Source organism: Pseudophryne corroboree, chromosome 5, assembly GCF_028390025.1.
Source record: "Pseudophryne corroboree isolate aPseCor3 chromosome 5, aPseCor3.hap2, whole genome shotgun sequence".
In the NCBI taxonomy this organism is placed as follows: Eukaryota; Metazoa; Chordata; class Amphibia; order Anura; family Myobatrachidae; genus Pseudophryne; species Pseudophryne corroboree.
Genome location: NC_086448.1, coordinates 564813784 through 564831373, shown reverse-complemented (window position 1 = coordinate 564831373; position 17590 = coordinate 564813784). Strand labels below are relative to the sequence as shown.

At 42.5% G+C, this 17590-nt stretch overlaps 1 protein-coding gene across 2 annotated transcripts in view; it reads right to left on the bottom strand.

Annotated features, from left to right (window-relative positions):
* Window positions 1-17590, bottom strand: part of SLC66A2 (solute carrier family 66 member 2) — a 244054-nt gene that overhangs the window by 156036 nt on the left and 70428 nt on the right. The window contains exon 4 of one of the 2 annotated variants that reach the window (XM_063923296.1): window positions 10906-10959. The exons of the other annotated variant lie outside the window; for it this stretch is intronic. Coding sequence (XP_063779366.1) covers window positions 10906-10959 — 54 coding nt within the window. The remainder of the gene's footprint in view (window positions 1-10905; window positions 10960-17590) is intronic. 2 annotated transcript variants of the gene reach the window in all.

Sequence of the window (17590 nt, the reverse complement as noted above, 5' to 3'; positions counted from 1 at the left end):
GCCGGTCCGCAAGCTTTGATTGTCTCACGGGCCTGCACCCTTAGAGACGGTGATCAGCGTGTCGGGCAGCGGGAGGTCGGAGCAGTGAGCCAAACGAGCCTCTTGCAGCTCAAGAGCAGAGGGTTGGCCACCGCTGCTATAGGGTAACAGGCATTGATGCACAAGGGTACTAGGTATTACTCATTGCATAATCTCACCCCAGACTCACAGATTTCTGTGCAAAATATTTATTAAAAAAAACACCTACAGTACCGTGTGACATGCAGCCAGACTTCCACGTGCTTTAATGAACTTCCAGTTAATTGGATTGGCTCCTAAGTGATAGCTGTATGCACATACCATATTATACAGTGTTACAGTGCCTCACATCATATTGTGCCACATTACAGTGTCTCAGTTCATATTTTGTAACATAATGCCCTTCAGATAATTTTATACCACCTTACAATGAGCAGATCCAGGGGCGTAACTAGACATATTTTAGGCCCCAAATAAAAAGTTTGTAAGCGCCCCTATGTCATACCTCCCAACATGACCCTCTCCAGGAGGTACAGAACGCTCTGCTCCTGGACTTCCCTCTTAATTTATGATTGCCATCACTTGTGCTGAAACACCTTTCTAATCCATTAAACTGTTAACAACAGGTAATGGCAATCATATATTAAGAGAAAAATCCAGAAGCAGAGCATTGTGTCCTTCCTGGAGAGGGTCATGTTGGGAGGTATTCTATGTATCTACAAATGGTGAAAAATGTATATAATACATGTAACTGACAGGAAAGGAGGGCCCCATAGCAGCTGCACTCCCTGCTCCTATGGCAGCTACACCCATGGGCATGACATTGATTTTTTTCAAGCAAAGCCTGTAACATGGCAGTTAGGAGCTGATTGGCTGGTACTTTAAAATCTTTCTCCACGGTTTAATACATTTCCCTCTAAATATCATGGCTGCCCAGACAGAATACAACTCTTATATAAGGAACACAGTGACCACACATAGAGAAGGTAGAAACTTAAATCTTTTTAGCTTAAAGTTGGATGAAACCAAATAAACACAAAAGAATGAGAGTAAATAAAACATGGAGTAAAATCTGCGTCGAGGCTTCCCTGAGCCAGAAACCTGGCACACATTCTGATAGGAGAGCTTATGCTAAAACCTAGTCTTCTCACTCCTACCATCTGCTAACAGCAGTATGTCGAGTGATTAACACAGCATTCAATGTTGCAAAGTTCTATGAGGCAATGAAACCTGTTAAGCGAGTTATATTATTAATAATGACCTGAGACATGGATATGAAATTAACAGCAAGCCCCAGTATCATAATGCTATTTGCTTTATAAATTACCAAGACCAACTTAAATGCAAGTATCTCATATTTATCCATTGCGAAGACTAAAATACTATTCACACTCTTTATGGCATAGTGTAGATTATTATTTACGGTGAATTAGAAGCACACATATACATTGACTGCTTTAATAACTATGGATATTACAGTGAATGGGGTCTATGTTTTAATCTTTGGAGAGAGATAAAGTGGACGGAAATAAAGTACCAGCCAATCAGCTCCTAACTGCCATGTTACATGTTGTGTTTGAAAATGGCAGTTAGGAGCTGATTGGTTGGTACTTTATCTTCAATTGCAGGCGGGAAATTTAAAAAACCTGCAGTGCAAGTTTTTCCCCGCAGCCACTGGGTTTTGCTATTCAATTAGGGGACTGATAAATTGCACATGCATCTTTTTCACGCGCCTCCAGAGCAAGTTTGATTTTTCCGAAAAGCATTACATTTTAGGAAAAATCACTGGGACTTGCTTAGGCACCCCGGCAGCACCTCACTGAGGACTAATTAAGAAATTAGAAGTTTCCAGTTAGTTTAGTCTGTAATTACACACCTTCCGAAGTGGTCTTCTCCTGCAGCAAGGGGGAGGGGGGGGGGGGGTGTACTGGAGGGAGAACATGTCAAACAAACCCCCACTCTCCCCCGGTCTAACATGTCAAACAAACACCCCACTCTCCCCCGGTCTATGAGGCAAATACATCTCCCAGCACCCCCTGAGACTTCCAACAGGCCACTCCCCAGTGGGAAGATGAAGGGGGGGGACCACCGGAGACCCCCAGACAGGCGAGTATCAATTTTTTGTATTTATTTACTTTTGCACGTTGCAGGTATTTCAGCGCTGAAAACCTCACAACCATTTTTTTTATTTTAATTGGATAATGCAGGTACATATACACAGTGGGGCAAAAAAAGTATTTGGACAGCCACCGATTGTGCAAGTTGACCCACTTAGGTGGTCATTCCGAGTTGATCGCTAGCTGCATTTGTTTGCAGCGCTGCAATTAGGGGGGGGGGAAAACAGCAGTTCTGCACATGCGTATGCGGCGCAATGCGCACAATGAACGATGCAGTTTTGCACAGGGTCTAGCGATGCATTTCAGTTGCACTGGTTGCCGCAGAGTGATTGACATGAAGTGGGCGTTTCTGGGTGGCAACTGACCGTTTTAAGGGAGTGTTTGGAAAAACGCAGGCGTGCCAGGGAAAACGCAGGCGTGATTGGGCGAACGCTGGGCGGGTGTGTGACGTCAAATCCGGAACTGAATAGTCTGAAGTGATCGCAAGCGCTGAGTAGGTTTTGAGCTACTCTGAAACTACACAAAAAAATTTTGCAGGCGCTCGCCGATAAAAACGTTTGCACTTCTGCTAAGCTAAAATACACTCCCAGTGGGCGGCGGCATAGTGTTTGCACGGCTGCTAAAAACTGCTAGCGAGCTATCAACTCGAAATGACCCCCTTAAAAAGATGAGAGAGGTCTGTAATTTATTTTATAGGTACACTTTAACTGTGAGAGACAGAATCTGGAAGAAGAAAAAACTACCAGGAAATCACATTGTATGATTTTTAAACAATTTATTTGTATATTCTTGTGGAAAACAAATATTTGGACACCTACTAAGCAGCAAGATCTCTGGCTCTCACAGACCTGTTACGTCTTCTTTAAGAAGCTCTTCTATCCTCCACTCATTACCTGTATTAATGGCGCCTGTTTGAACTGGTTATCTGTATAAAAGACACCTATCCACACCCTCAAACAGTCAGACTGCTACCTCTCCACCATGGCCAAGACCAGAGAGCTGTCTAAGGACACCAGGGATAAAATTGTAGAGCTGCACAAGGCTGGGATGAGCTACTCGACAATAGGCAAGCAGCTTGGTGAGAAGAGATCAACTGTTGGCGCAATTATTAAAAAATGGAAGAAATACAAGATCACTGACAATCTCCCTCGACCTTGGGCTCCATGCAAGATCTCACCTCGTGGGGTATCAATGATCTTGAGAACGGTGAGGAATCAGCCCAGAACTACATGGGGGGACCTGGTCAATGACCTCAAGAGAGCTGGGACCGCAGTCACAAAGGTTACCATTAGTAACACACTACGTTGTCATGGATTGAAATCCTGCAGCGCCCGAAAGGTCCCCCTGCTTAAGCCAGCACATGTCCAGGCCCATCTAAAGTTTGCCAGTGACCATCTGGATGATCCAAAGGACGATTGGGAGAATGTAATGTGGTCAGATGAGAGCAAAATCAAACTTTTTGGTATAAACTCCACTCGCCGTGTTTGGAGGGAGAAGAATGATGAATGGCATCCCAAGAACACCATACCCACTGTGAAGCATGGGGGTGGAAACATCATGCTGTGGGGCTGCTTTTCTGCAAAGGGGACAGGACAACTGATCCGTATTAAGGAGAGGATGAACGGGGGCCATGTATCGTGAGATTTTGGGCAAAAACCTCCTTCCCTCAGTAAGAGCATTGAAGATGGAACGTGGCTGGGTCTTCCAGCATGACATTGACCCCAAACACACTGCCCGGGCAACTAAGGAGTGGCTCCGTAAGAAGCATTTCAATATCCTGGAGTGGCCTAGCCAGTCTCCAGACCTCAACTTAATAGAAAATCTGTGGAGGGAGATGCAAGTCCGTGTTGCCCGGCGACAGCCACAAAACATGACAGATCTAGAGAAGATCTGCATGGAAGAGTGGGCCAAAATACCTGCTACAGTGTGTGCAAACCTGGTCAAGAACTACAGGAAACATTTGATCTCTGTAATTGCCAACCGAGGTTATATTGTATTGAGTTAAACTTTTTGATTGTCCAAATATTTATTTTCTGAAAGAATATACAAATAAATTGTTTAAAAATCATACAATGTGATTTCCTAGTTTTTTTTCTCCAGATTCTGTCTCTCACAGTTGAAGTGTACCTATGATGGAAATTACAGATCTCTCTCATATTTTTAAGTGGGTCAACTTGCACAATCAGTGGCTGTCCAAATACTTTTTTGCCCCACTGTATATCTGGAAAAGAACAAACTGCACAAAAGTGTAAGCAAGGAAGAGGCAAGCAACTACCAAGCCTTACATCAGTAGTAGGGAAACTGATGGAAACACTCTTAAAAGAAAGAGTTGTAGATTATCTTAAATCCATTAATTTACAGAATCCCAAACAAACCTTATTGAATGTGTTGATTGTGTGACTAAAGTAATAGATAAAGGTGGGGCTGTAGATATAGCTTATTTGGACTTTTGTAAGGCTTTTGACATTGGACAACATGGCAGACTGCTAAATAAACTCAAAAGCGTGGGACTGGATACTAAGATAGTTGAATGTATAACATCTTGGTTGCAGGATAAAAAACAGACTTGTAGTAAATGGAGGGCATTCACAGGAGGGAAATGTTACTAGTGGAGTACCCCAGGGATCTGTACTTGGACCAGTGCTTTTTAATATCTTTATAGGCGACATTGCAAATGGCATTAGAGGGACAGTATGCCTTTTTGCAGATGACACAAATGTATGCAATGGGGTAAAACAAATGACTCTAGGTAGACTAGAGCACAGCTTCGAAAACTCGGTCCTCAGGAACCCGCACAGTTCATGTTTTGCAGGTCCCCTGTAGATTTTTAAAATATGACAGTTGGTGATACACAGTGCAGCTGCTGGGTGACATGAAAAATGTGAACCGTGAGGGGTTCTGAGGACAGAGTTTGAGAAGGTGACCTATGGAAAAAGTAACAGGAAGTTACGAAACGTGTCTCGGACTCCTTTTGTAACTATTGAGATCTGGGAATCCCGCCCGGCATCTAACGGTTATCATCGTACTACATTACTGGCTCTGCAAACAGACACCGTCAGCCGCCTGTGACATCGCCGCTACCAAGCCGCTCCGCTCTGTGGATATTATGCCGCTGGCAGCAAGCTGCTTGAGCCCGGGGATGCCCGAACTCAAATATCTCCTCGCATCTGCAAACAGGTCCCTGTAACAAACGCTAAGCAGGATAGAGTGAGTAACAGCAGTCACAGACGCCATTTTGAATTACATGCGGCAAATGGGAAATATATGTGAGCAGTTTTAATATTATACAGCCGGGTATATTGGATTAATTCCTTTGCAAAATACGGGACCCCAGCATAATACCAATGCAATCCAATTGGATTAAACATCACAATTGGGACTGAACTTCTCATTTCCAATATAGTTATTTCAATGATGAGGCTATTTAGAGGTCTATTTACTAAGCCTTGGATGGAGATAAAGTGCATGGAGATAAAGTACCAGTCAATCAGCTCCAAACGGCCATGTTACAGTCTGTGTTTGAAAAATGACAGTTAGGAGCTGATTGGCTGGTACTTTATCTCCATGCACTTTATCTCCATCCAAGGCTTTTTAAGTAGACCCCTTAGATACATAAATTTAACTGAGTTGATACAATTTGGTTTACAGCTTATATACCTACTGCCAGTTACAATTGTATCTAATTAGGTGTTGTCTATATCAATATTTGGCTACAAGAATTTTTTATGTGTGTATGTATGTATGTATATATATATATATATATATATATATATATAGTACTCCAAGATAAAACGGCACTGGACGCAAAGAATATGAAAATGAGATGTATTGCAACAACACGTTGTTGCAATACATCTCATTTTCATATTCTTTGCGTCCAGTGCCGTTTTATCTTGGAGTACTGTATCTGATATTTTGAAAACGCTGCACGGAGGCCAGTTGTGTTTATTTAATCTAAGAGTGCCGACTGAACTGCAAGTATATATATATATATATATATATATATATATTCATGTGCAATAAAATATATATATATTCATGTGCAATAAATGTCCATTTTATAATATATTGGCTTTTTATCATATTAAATTGGTTCTCTGGAGCGACCCTTTTCAATTATTTATTGTTTCAATACTGAAGCTTAGACAGATAAGCTTCTAGGGTCTGACGCATTAGTACCAAGTATTAACGCTATGGTTATGAGATGACAGAATTTTAAAAGTATATATACACACACACACACACACACATCTATTCGTGCAGTCAGGCATATATATTTTTTCTGTGTGAGGAGGAAAGGTATCTAGGAGTCACTATTTCAGGTGACTTTAAGACAGGTAAGCAATGAGGAAGGCTAGTCAGATGCTTGGTTGCAAAGGGAGAGGAATCAGCAGCAGAAAGAAAGACGTAATAAAGCCACTGTATAGGTCATTGGTGCAGCTTCATTCTGGAGGCAATATCTTCAGAAGGATAATAATACATTGGAGACATTAGAAGGGCAACTAAAATGGTGCATGGCCTAAATCACAAAACATACTGTACATAGAAAGACTAAAACATCTCAATATGTATCGTTTGGAGCAGAGAAGGGAAAGGGGGGACATTCTAGAAACTTTCAAACATATCAAAGGTTTTAACAAAGTTTAACAACGGAGGAACACATTCTTCAAATGAAGAGAAATATTAGAACAAGAGGATATGCACTGAAACCGGAGAGAGGGAGGCTCAGGGGAAATTTGAGGAAAAATGACTTCATTGGACAAGTGGAATAGCCTCCTATTAGAGGTGGTAGAGGCTAAGACAGTAGAGCAATTTAAACATGCATGGGATAGATATAAGGAAATCATTACAAAGAAATAAAGATCAATGAAGGTTTGAGGTAAAAATATTGTAAAAAAGGGGCAGTCTAGATAGGCTAATTGGTCCTTATCTGCCGTCAAATTCTATGTTTATATAAAAAATTATTTGGCCACATCTGTTAGTTATTGAATTCAGTTGTTTCAATCAGACCCGTTGTCACATGTGTATAAAATCAAGCATCTAGCCATGCAGTCTCTATTTGCAAACCGTGACTCCAAGTGTGGTACTGTGATAGTCTTATGGCAAAGGTGGCATCCTGTTTGTGAAATTTCATCCCTGCTGGATATTTCAAAGTCAACTGTAAGTGATATTAAGTGGGAGCCTTTAGGAACAACAGCAAACCAGCCACGAAGCCGAGACCATGTAAAATCACAGAGCAGGGTCAACGACTGCTAAGGCGCATGGTGCGTAAAAGTCTCCAGCGCTCTGCTGATTCCACAGCTGAAGAGTCCCAAACTTCCACTGGCATTAATGTAAGCTCACAAAGCAGGACCTTAACGGAATTGGTCTCTATGGCCGAGCAGCTACATGCAAGCCTCACATCACCAAATCCAATGCCAAGTGTCAGATGGAGTAGTGTAAACCACATCGACGCTGGGCTGTGGAGCAGTGGAAACATGTTCTGTGGAGTGACGAATCATTCTTCTCTGTTGGGCAATCAATTGTGAGAGTTTGGGTTTGGCAGATGCCAGGAGAACATTATCTGCCCGACTGTATTATGCCAACTGTGAAGTTTGGTGGAGGAGGAATAATGGTATGGGGATGTTTTTTCAGGGTTTGGGCTAGGGCCCTTATCTCCAGTGAAGGGCAATCTTCATGCTTCAGCATACAAAGACATTTTGGACAATGCTATACTTACAACTTTGTGGCAAAAGTTTGGGAAAGGCCAGTTTCTATGCCAACATCACTGTGCAACAGTGCACAAACCAAGGACTATAAAGGGAATACATATGCATTACCGGCAGACGGGATGCTGGATGTCAGTATACTGACAGCGGCATTCCGTCTATTGGAATCCCGGCAGCAAGTCCCCTTTGATCGCCACAGGTTAAATTCCCACTCTGTCGGTGGCATGTACCCACCAACCGAGTGGGAATACACGGTGGTGGACAGGATTCGGTTTGTCTGTATTTCACTGGCTGTTGGGATTGCGGCATTGGTCTCCTGAACGCCGGGATCCAGACAGCCGGTATTTTGACTGCATCCCCTATAAAGACATGGTTTCATGAGTTCGGTGTGGAAGAACTTGAATGACCCAGACAGAGCCCTGTCCTCAACCCCATTGAGAACCTTTGGGATGAATGTGAACGTAGATTTCGATTCAGGCCTTCTTGTCCAACATCAGTGCCTGACCTCAAATTCTCTACAGAATGAATGGGCACAAATTCCCACAGAAACACTCCAAAACCTTGTGGAAAGCCTGCTAAGAAGAGTGGAAGCTGTTATAGCTGCAGAAAGGGGGACCAACTCCATATTAAAGTATATGTACTTGAATACAATGTCATTACAGTGCAAAAGTTTTAGACAGGTGTGGGAAAAAATGCTGCAAAGTAAGAATGCTTTCAAAAACAGAAGGGTTAATAGGTTTTTTTTTTATCACTTAACAAAATGCAAAGTGAATGAACAGAAGAGAGATCTAAATCAAAATTTGGTGTGTATACCCCCCTTGCCTTCAAAACAGCATCAATTCTTCTAGGTACAGTTGCACATAGTTTTTGAAGGAACTCGGCAGGGAAGTAGTTCCAAACATATTGGACAACTAACCACACCATCTTCTGCGGATGTAGACTTGTTCAGATCCTTATGTCTCTTCATGTAATCCCAGACAGACTCAATGTTGAGGCCAGGGCTCAGTGGGGGGGCATATCATCACTTCCAGGACTCCTTGTTCTTCTTTACACACAAGATAGTTCTTAATGACATTGGCTGTATGTTTGGGGTCATTGTCCTGCTGCAGAACAAATTTGGAGCCAGACTCCTCCCTGATGGCATTGCATGACGGATAAAGTACCTGCCTGTATTTCTCAGCATTGAGGACACCATTAATCCTGACCAAATCCCCAATTCCAGTTGCTGAAATGCAGTCCAGAACTTGCAAGGAACCTCCACCATGCTTCACTGTTGCCGGCAGACACTCACTGTACCGCTCTCCAGCCCTTCGTCAAACAAACTGCCAACTGTTACAGCCAAATATTTTACATTTTGACTCATCAGTCCAAAGCACCTGCTGCCATTTTTCTGCACCCCAGTTCCTATGTTTTCATGCATAGTTAAGTCACTTGGCCTTTTTTCCACGTCGAAGGTATGGCTTTTTGGGCTCAATTCTTCAAGGAAGACCACGTCTGGCCAGACTTCTCTGAACCGTATATATGTGCACCTGGGTCCCACTGGTTTCTACAAATTCTGAGCTGATGGCACTGCTGGACATCTTCCAATTTCAAAGGGATGTAAGCATGATGTGTCCTTCATCTGATGCACTAATGTCCTCAACTTGGCCAGCTTCTTTATGCTCCTTCAAAAGAGCTTGAACAGCACACATCTTGAAACCCCAGTCTGCTTCAAATAGTTCAAAAGGGAAATACTTTGCTGATGCATTATAACTACCTTGTGTCTTGTTACTGTGCTCAGTCTGCCATGGTGTGTGACCTGTGACATGAAACGGTCTTCCACAACCTCCCCTTTGTCGCAGAGTTTGCCTATTCCTCACCCAGATTTAAGCCTTCTACACAGCTGTTTCTGTTTCAGTTAATAACTGCGTTTCAACCTACATATGAAAAGTATGATCATTATCACCTTTGGAAGGATTGGTCAATCATACACCTGACTATAATACTACACAATCCCTAACTTTGTCCAAGGGTACCTAGAACTGATGCTGTTTTGAAGGCAAAAGGTGATCCCAACAAATACTGATTTGAATTAGATTTATCTTCTATTCATTCCCTTTGCATTTTACCGATTGATAAAAATAAACGATTAACACTTCTATTTTTGAAAGCAGTCCTTGACGCCTGTCTAAAATCTTTGCACAGTGTTGTGTTTTATAGTGTGTGTGTGTGTGTATTATATATTATATATAAATAAATTGATTGGCATGGGTGGAAGTTTACTACCTGACGATAAAAAAACGAAGTAAAGGTTTTGAATCGTTGAAACACGGAACTGAGGGGCAGATGTATTAAGCCTGGAGAAGTGATAAAGCAGTGATAAATGGAAGGTGATAACGCACCAGCCAACCAGCTCCTGTCAATTTACATATTGGAGCTGATTGGCTGGTGCGTTATCACCTTGTACTTATCACTGCTTTATTACTTCTCCAGGCTTAATACATCTGCCCATATGTCTTCTGACTGTCATTTTCAGGTTGCCGTGAGTGCCGCCTATGCCTATTATATGTTTGCTGTCTCCCTGCCAGTATCCGGTATAGAGGAAGGCACACGACGTAACTGCATTTTATACAGCATTGGAGTGCCAGCTTTCCCACATGCCATATATTTATATATTTCAGATGTTCTAACATTTCAAAGCAGGATGTATAATTTAAAACTTCTGGCATCAGATGCGGAGGGGACTATATAGTAAGAGCATCAGACACAGGCTGCATAACACTACATACAGTATAAAAAGGCACACACGTCATTTTAGAAGTAATAACACCTTCAAACAAAGAGCCCTAAAGGAATGGTTTTCATTTTGAAATTTATGAACCCCATCACAACACACATACAAATCCATGCAGAAAATTTCCATAAATATATGGCAGAAATGAACAAAACGAACACAAATACTTCTATTTAGTGATAAGTTAGGTGGAAATGTGATCAAAATCACAAAAACAAGTAGACATAGAAATAACATCATGACTGAAGGGAGAAAAGCCTCATGCAAGGTGGGTGTTGACAGTACATACCCAGAAAGCATCTCTTGGGATGAGTTTTGAGTTCTTCATCCTTACTATCTGAGGCTAAAAACATCAAAAAAGTAAAAGAAAAGAAGAAAGACAAAGCATTGATACAATGTATAAAACACCTAATAATGCCAACTGTATTGTTCTAATAACAAACTATTCCTGACTAAGCACCACTCCAGTCACAGAATACCATAGAAACCCTGATTTATGCACCAACAGCAGAATGCCTATTCTGGTAATTCTATGGCACCCTACCCAGACACACATTTATTCCTGCAATTAACGCAGTTTCAAGAGGTAGATGTGCCAAGTTGGCCGTCAGGGACAATTTAGGAAAATTAAGTTAATGTAAGATTAAGTTAATGTAATTTAGTTAATGCACATTTTGGCTTAATGTGCATTATGGTTTACAGAAGAAAATCCTTTATACAATAAATGGAAATCTGGGCATATGAGAGCTTATTTACTGTGCGTTACAGTGGTATAGATTTCTTCTGTGTGCCACAGCTTATACGACTGCATGATTTGAGATTGCATGGACAGGAATATTTCATTACAACATGTGCACTGTGTTCCTGATCTTTATGCAGCATCATACTTTGGAAGATTTTAGACTAGAACAAACGCTCTTAACTATGAGATAGTGTATGACCAAAAGTAAAGGGCACGACACATCCGCCGAGGTACCCGATGGCCGATACGGTCAGCGGGCGACCCGGTGGCGGGGGGGAGGTGACGGGGGGAGTGAAGTTTCTTCACTCCCCCCATCACCTGGCTCCATAGCGCTGCACACTAATATGGACGAGATTGTCCATATTGGAATGCATGTATAAGAAACGGGGCACCAACTATGAACGAGCGCGGGGCTGCGCATCGTTCATCATTGGTGCCTACACACTGAACGATATGAACGAGTTCTCGTTCATTAATGAACAAGAACGCTCATATCGTTCAGTGTTATCTTCCAGTGTGTAGGGCCCATAAAAGACTAAATGATCAAGATATTTCTCATCCCACGATATAGCTGTTTAACAGATATATAAAGTCGTACAAGACATAGTGAAGAGCACAATTTGACATGTTTACCATTAATGTTAGTGTTTCAATCTGAATTAAAGATACACCGTAAAGATCCACTAGCAGCTTCTTCTTTTTTTTATTTATTATATTTGTGTCATTTGAGTAAGTAGGAAAACATGGACAACTACTCCTCTGGGTATAGAGAATGGGAACTTTGAGAAGGTAATTAATAAAATAAAACAGCACACGCAAACTGACATAGACAACAGGTACAAGTAGAACCCAGCACATCAGAACATGGTCCCCCCAGGTGGATTATGAGAAACATATCTTGGTTAGCACATAAAAATCCTGCTCTCTCTTATAGCCTATCTGGGGCCCCTGCTTTCTCTGGCATTCCCCAAAGCAACAAGAGTGGAAGTGTGCAGGTACATAGTACGCAACAGCAAAAAATTGGACTCCCTAGAAAGTAAGATGTTAATTTTTCATAAACATGCAGAGAAAACCAGGTTACAGCCTTGCTTAGCTATTCTGACGAGGTCTCCTGCCTCACTGCCCTGAAATAACCTACCGCACAAGTAGAATTAGCTCAGACACTCTTCTCATAGGTCTATAGACTAGCAGCGGTAAGCCATCTTGCTAACGATTGTGTCACTGGCAGCAAACCATACTCGATCCACACCCAATTTATATGGAAAAGACTGAAGAAATAAAATAACTGTACTGTTGAAAAGCCTGCTGGACAGTTTCTTAATTTAAATGGAACTTGAACACAGCTTTCTACTGAAAGGATAGCGCAGTTTTATCGGCCAAACTGTCAGAATGGTGAAGTACAGGATAGGGTGTCAATTCTAATATACAACCGGCAGAGGCCAGCAGGAACACAACTTACTACATAAGGAAGAGAGGCTCCGAGCCCAGTAGTGCAAAAGGAACCTGCTAAAGAAACTAGAAAGACCCCATTTAAAGTGTCAAGGGTACAAAGGGCTGACCCCTCAACCACGACAATTGAAACCCCTGATCCAAGCCTACCTGTAGAAAATAAGGGGGCACAAAACACTGAACTGGGAAGCAGAGACTCCCCTGTTTTCACAACAGATAATGTATCCAGACACAGTGGTAGACACTAGATGTAGTAGGCCTTCAAGTATAGTATGAAAGAACAAACTAGAAAGACACCTTGCATTAAGGAATTTGTCTTCCAGTGCCTTTCCATCAATCAAAGCCAAGTGACTCATATCCGGGTAGACCAGTGAGCATAGAAGATTTTTTATTAAAGGTAAATGCCTAGGTCATTCTAATAGCAATGGCAGAAGAATCACATACCATATCCACCTAAGTCAGTCTGGTTTCATGTGGACACCCTGAGCTCTCCCCGCAGTACCCCAATACAATGCCACTTCCTCCTGGAGGCAAATAGTCAGCTCCATGGTCCCATGACTTCACGTACCGCCCTGGTGATGGATGGAAGTCTTTGCTGTAGTAATTTCAGACAGAATCTAAAGTAACCTGCCTGTTAGGACACACTGAGCCTGGGTCAGGGCACTGTTCCAGAAGGGAGAGTTCCTGAGCAAGCTATGAAAGAACAGCCCTCTCAACTATGTAAATTGACTGAGCTTGTTGCCAGTCCATAGCCTTTTCTAAGAAAGCTGGTACTGGTGTCTGGTGTTCTTTTGGCCCCATCACTGAAAAAAGCCTGCCAAAATATAGTCCTTTTAAAAAAGGGACTGAAGCTATTAACCAGCTATCTGAGCTATTTTGTAAATGTTTTTTTTGTTTGTTGCAGCAATCCCCCAAGAAAAACAGTGCAGTTAGACAGGATGGAACTCCTCCCTATGCGTGGTTCGGGGAGATTATGACATCATCTGAGGCAGCTTTCCCTGCTATCGACTTCCACAATTAGGCCTACTTGCAGTAGTAGTTCTAATGTGGTACAGCATATGGAAATTTTATAAAACAGGTATTGTCCCTTTAAATCAGGGGTGGGGAACGTACGGCCCGCAGGCCGGATCAGGCCTGCGCAGCCTCTTCATCGTGCCCTGCTGCCAAGGGTAATGGAGGTGCTGCGCTTTCCTACCCTCACATAGCAGCAACAACAGCGGTGAGCAGCAGGGAAGGGGGGGGGGGGGGGGGCACAGTGGGGCATTGTGTATCTGGCACAGTGGGGCATTGTTTATCTGACACAGTGGGGCAATGTGTATCATTGACTGTGGGGCAATGTGCATCTGACACTGTGGGGCAATGTGCATCTGGCAGTGCACTACTGGGGGCATATGTGTATCTGGCTCGCCACTATTGGGGGCACCCATTTTTTGGCGCGCGCACACAGTACCACTAAGGTGCATATCTACTGGGGCATAACTACTGGGGGCAGGCTAATTTTTAAGTTGATATTTTTTGTATGGCCCCCGAAGGATTTTATAAATATCCAAATGGCTCTTGGTAGATAAAAAGTTTCCCCAACCCTGCTTTACATGATAGTAAATATAGTACCCTGTAGATGTAAACCTATTGTAGAGTGACGATCTAATCAGAATTACCTGCAGCTACCTTGACCCTGCATGCATGGGGGATAGGTAAACCAATGGAGGGGGCAATATTTATTTATTTATTTATTTACATTTTCTTCAGCAAATTCCATTGCACTTTACAATTGGACACAATAATAAAACAAAACTGTGTAAATAAACAGAGGTAGGAAGGCCCTTCACGCAAGCTTACAATCTATAGGATTGATAGCCACGCCACAGCCAGTAACCCATCACATAAACAAATATCAGTCTTGATAATAGTAAAAATGAAATATAACCAGGGAAAAAAATGCAGGCATTGAATAAATCTATAACTATTTAGGAAGAAGGTATCCCAGTGATACAGCGTTGGTTGGTTATCAACACTAGGTTGAGTCTCCGATATCCAAAATACTTGGGGCCAGAAGTATTTTGGATATTGGATTTTTCCATATTTTGGAATATTTACATACCATAATGAGATATCTTGGGAATGGGATCCAAACACAGAGCGCATTTATGTTTCATATACACACAGCCTGAAGGTAATTGTATTCAACATTTTGAATCATTTTGTGCATTAAGCAAAGTTTGTGTACATTTAAAGAAAGCAAAAGTTGTTACTAACTCAGTTAAAATCTATGGTTTGGAATTTTGGACATGGGAGACTCAACTTGTACTATATAAATACGAATTAGCCTTGGGCCACACGCTATGTGGAGTCACACATATACCTTTTCACCTACGGATTTCAAGTAGAACACACAGCCGCACTGTGTGAACACATACATTTAAAATGTATGTGCTCTACTTGAAATATAATCATCCTGTCATCCGGCTGCGGTTGGGTTCGGTGGATGTGGCAGCACTCCCGCATATGTGTGGGCGGCCGCATAGGAGCCCATGTGCAGGCTCGTTCCTGACAAGTGAATCCCGCTGATCGGGACCAGCTAAAACGCAATGTGTGGCCTCAGCCTTAGTGACCAGAAAAAAAATGGAAAGAGACCACTATTAGCTCTGAAATGGAATAGAAGCAATTCTGCATTACCAAACAAGCACCTCCTATAGCACTTTTACTCATTTTATAGTGCACCACAGTTGTCATAGCTTGTGTGAGATACAGGACATGTTCTATCCCCTCCCCTCATCTGTATGTGCCGAGTGCTACCCCACTTTATACCCAACTGTATTTGTTGAGTGATCTAATCCATCCACCCCACCCCATCCCACCCTCCCTAACTCACCTGTATGTGCAGAGTTCTACATGTATACATTTGTTTGTTCAGGCCTCCGCCCTTGTAGTAAAAGTACTACAGTATGTTTGCTTTTGCTCCCATCCCGTCTCCATTTCTATGTCATGCTCTGCGCCTCCGCCAGTGTCCAACATGGCCAGTCTCAGGGGTCTATATTCATGAACCATTGAAAACAGTGGAGAAACATACCAGTGGAGAAGTTGCCCATTGCAACCAATCAGCATCTCCCTTACATTTTACAGAATCAACTTGATAAAGGCTTTCTTCAAAGCAGATTGGTTGCTATAGCCAACTTTTCCACTGGTCTTTTTCTACACTCTTTTCACTGCTTCAGTATCTGTGGCACACTTTGCAGCCAGACTCCTCCAACATATGACACTGTCCTGCGAACATCGCAAGGACTGGTATGGGGTGTAGGGGTAGCAAAGATGCCCAAAGGGCCCTGTAGGGGCAGCAAAGATGGCTGTACCACCAGATGAGACCCCCTGACATAAAAAATTGTTAACCCCAGTTCCAATATTTAGAAGTTAGCAGCTGTTCTCTCTGCTGCATGGGAACACACAGTGGCCTCATGTACTGTGAGCAGCCTTTCAGGGACTTACCTCTCTGTCATATGTACAGCAGCAGTTTCAATTCATACAGTAAGAAGCAGTCGCACCTTCCACACACAGGTCCCGCTGCTCACGGGACCACACAAGCTGCAACTCCAACCAGTCTGCCTTACATTAGCTAGCTGCAGGACATTTCAGCTGGTAATTACCATCTGAATTATCTGTGCTTCACATTGTAGTGGTGAATAGTGATACTACATACTCAGTCGTGAGTGGTGTTACCTATTGCCATTTGTACTGTCACACAGGCTCCAGCATACCTCCCAACTTTTGAAATGTGCAGCGCGGGACGTGCCAGGAGGCGGAGCCTTGGGATAAGGGGGCGTGGCATCACACTACGACTGTTTAGATGCCATGCGCACGGCACCTATTCAGTGATCACTGGCTGCTTTTCAAAGCAGAGCAGCGGTGATCACTGGTTCTCCTAAGGGCCCTTCCGCAGGACACTGGGACCCGCAGGAGGGACAGCAGGACAGTGTCCGAATGGCGGGACTGTCCCACTGAAATCAGGACAGTTGGGAGGTATGGGCTCCAGGAACTTTTTGCATATTCATGTGCAGTTTGGATTAGCCCCGACGCCGGCACTTATCAGCCATTTTTTTTCGGGACCCGTTGCGGTTCCAAAACAAAATGCCCAATAAGTGCAATTTTTTCACAGCTGCAATTGCGAAAACACATAGGTCCAGAAACTTATTCCCAATCCTGTGTGTTTTTGCCCAAAAAATTATTATTAGGATTATTTTTTTTCCCGGTATAAAAAAAAAAAAAGTGTTTGAAATGAATTACCCAAAAAAAACATTGGGCAAAAAAAAAAAAAAATACTGCAGTAAACCGTTTTTTTCAGCCTAAAATATTTCGCCCACAGTTAAATCCCCCCCTTAATATTTTAAATAGATAGAAGACAGACCACTGACATCTATACCAAAGGGGAGCGAGGTAATGTTAAAACAAGTGCAAATACAGATTAAGATAGAGCTCCTGTGCTATTTGTTTTATCATGTATTTTTGTTAGAAGGTCAAGACAGTTTGACACAAAGTATGCAGCATGTGTACAGTACTTCCAGAAAGCAACTGGAAAAGTACAAAGGTACAAAAAGGCCTGTGATAGAGGAGCCAACTATTGTCAAATTAATCTACACTGTGGGTCTTATTCAGGTTTGTTAGCAAACCAAAATGCAGTAATGGGGAAAACCATGTGCACTGCAGGTGGGGAGGATGTAAAATGTGCAGAGAGTTCAATTTGGCTGGGGTGTGTTCAAACTAAAATCTAAATTGTAGTGTAAAAAGAAAG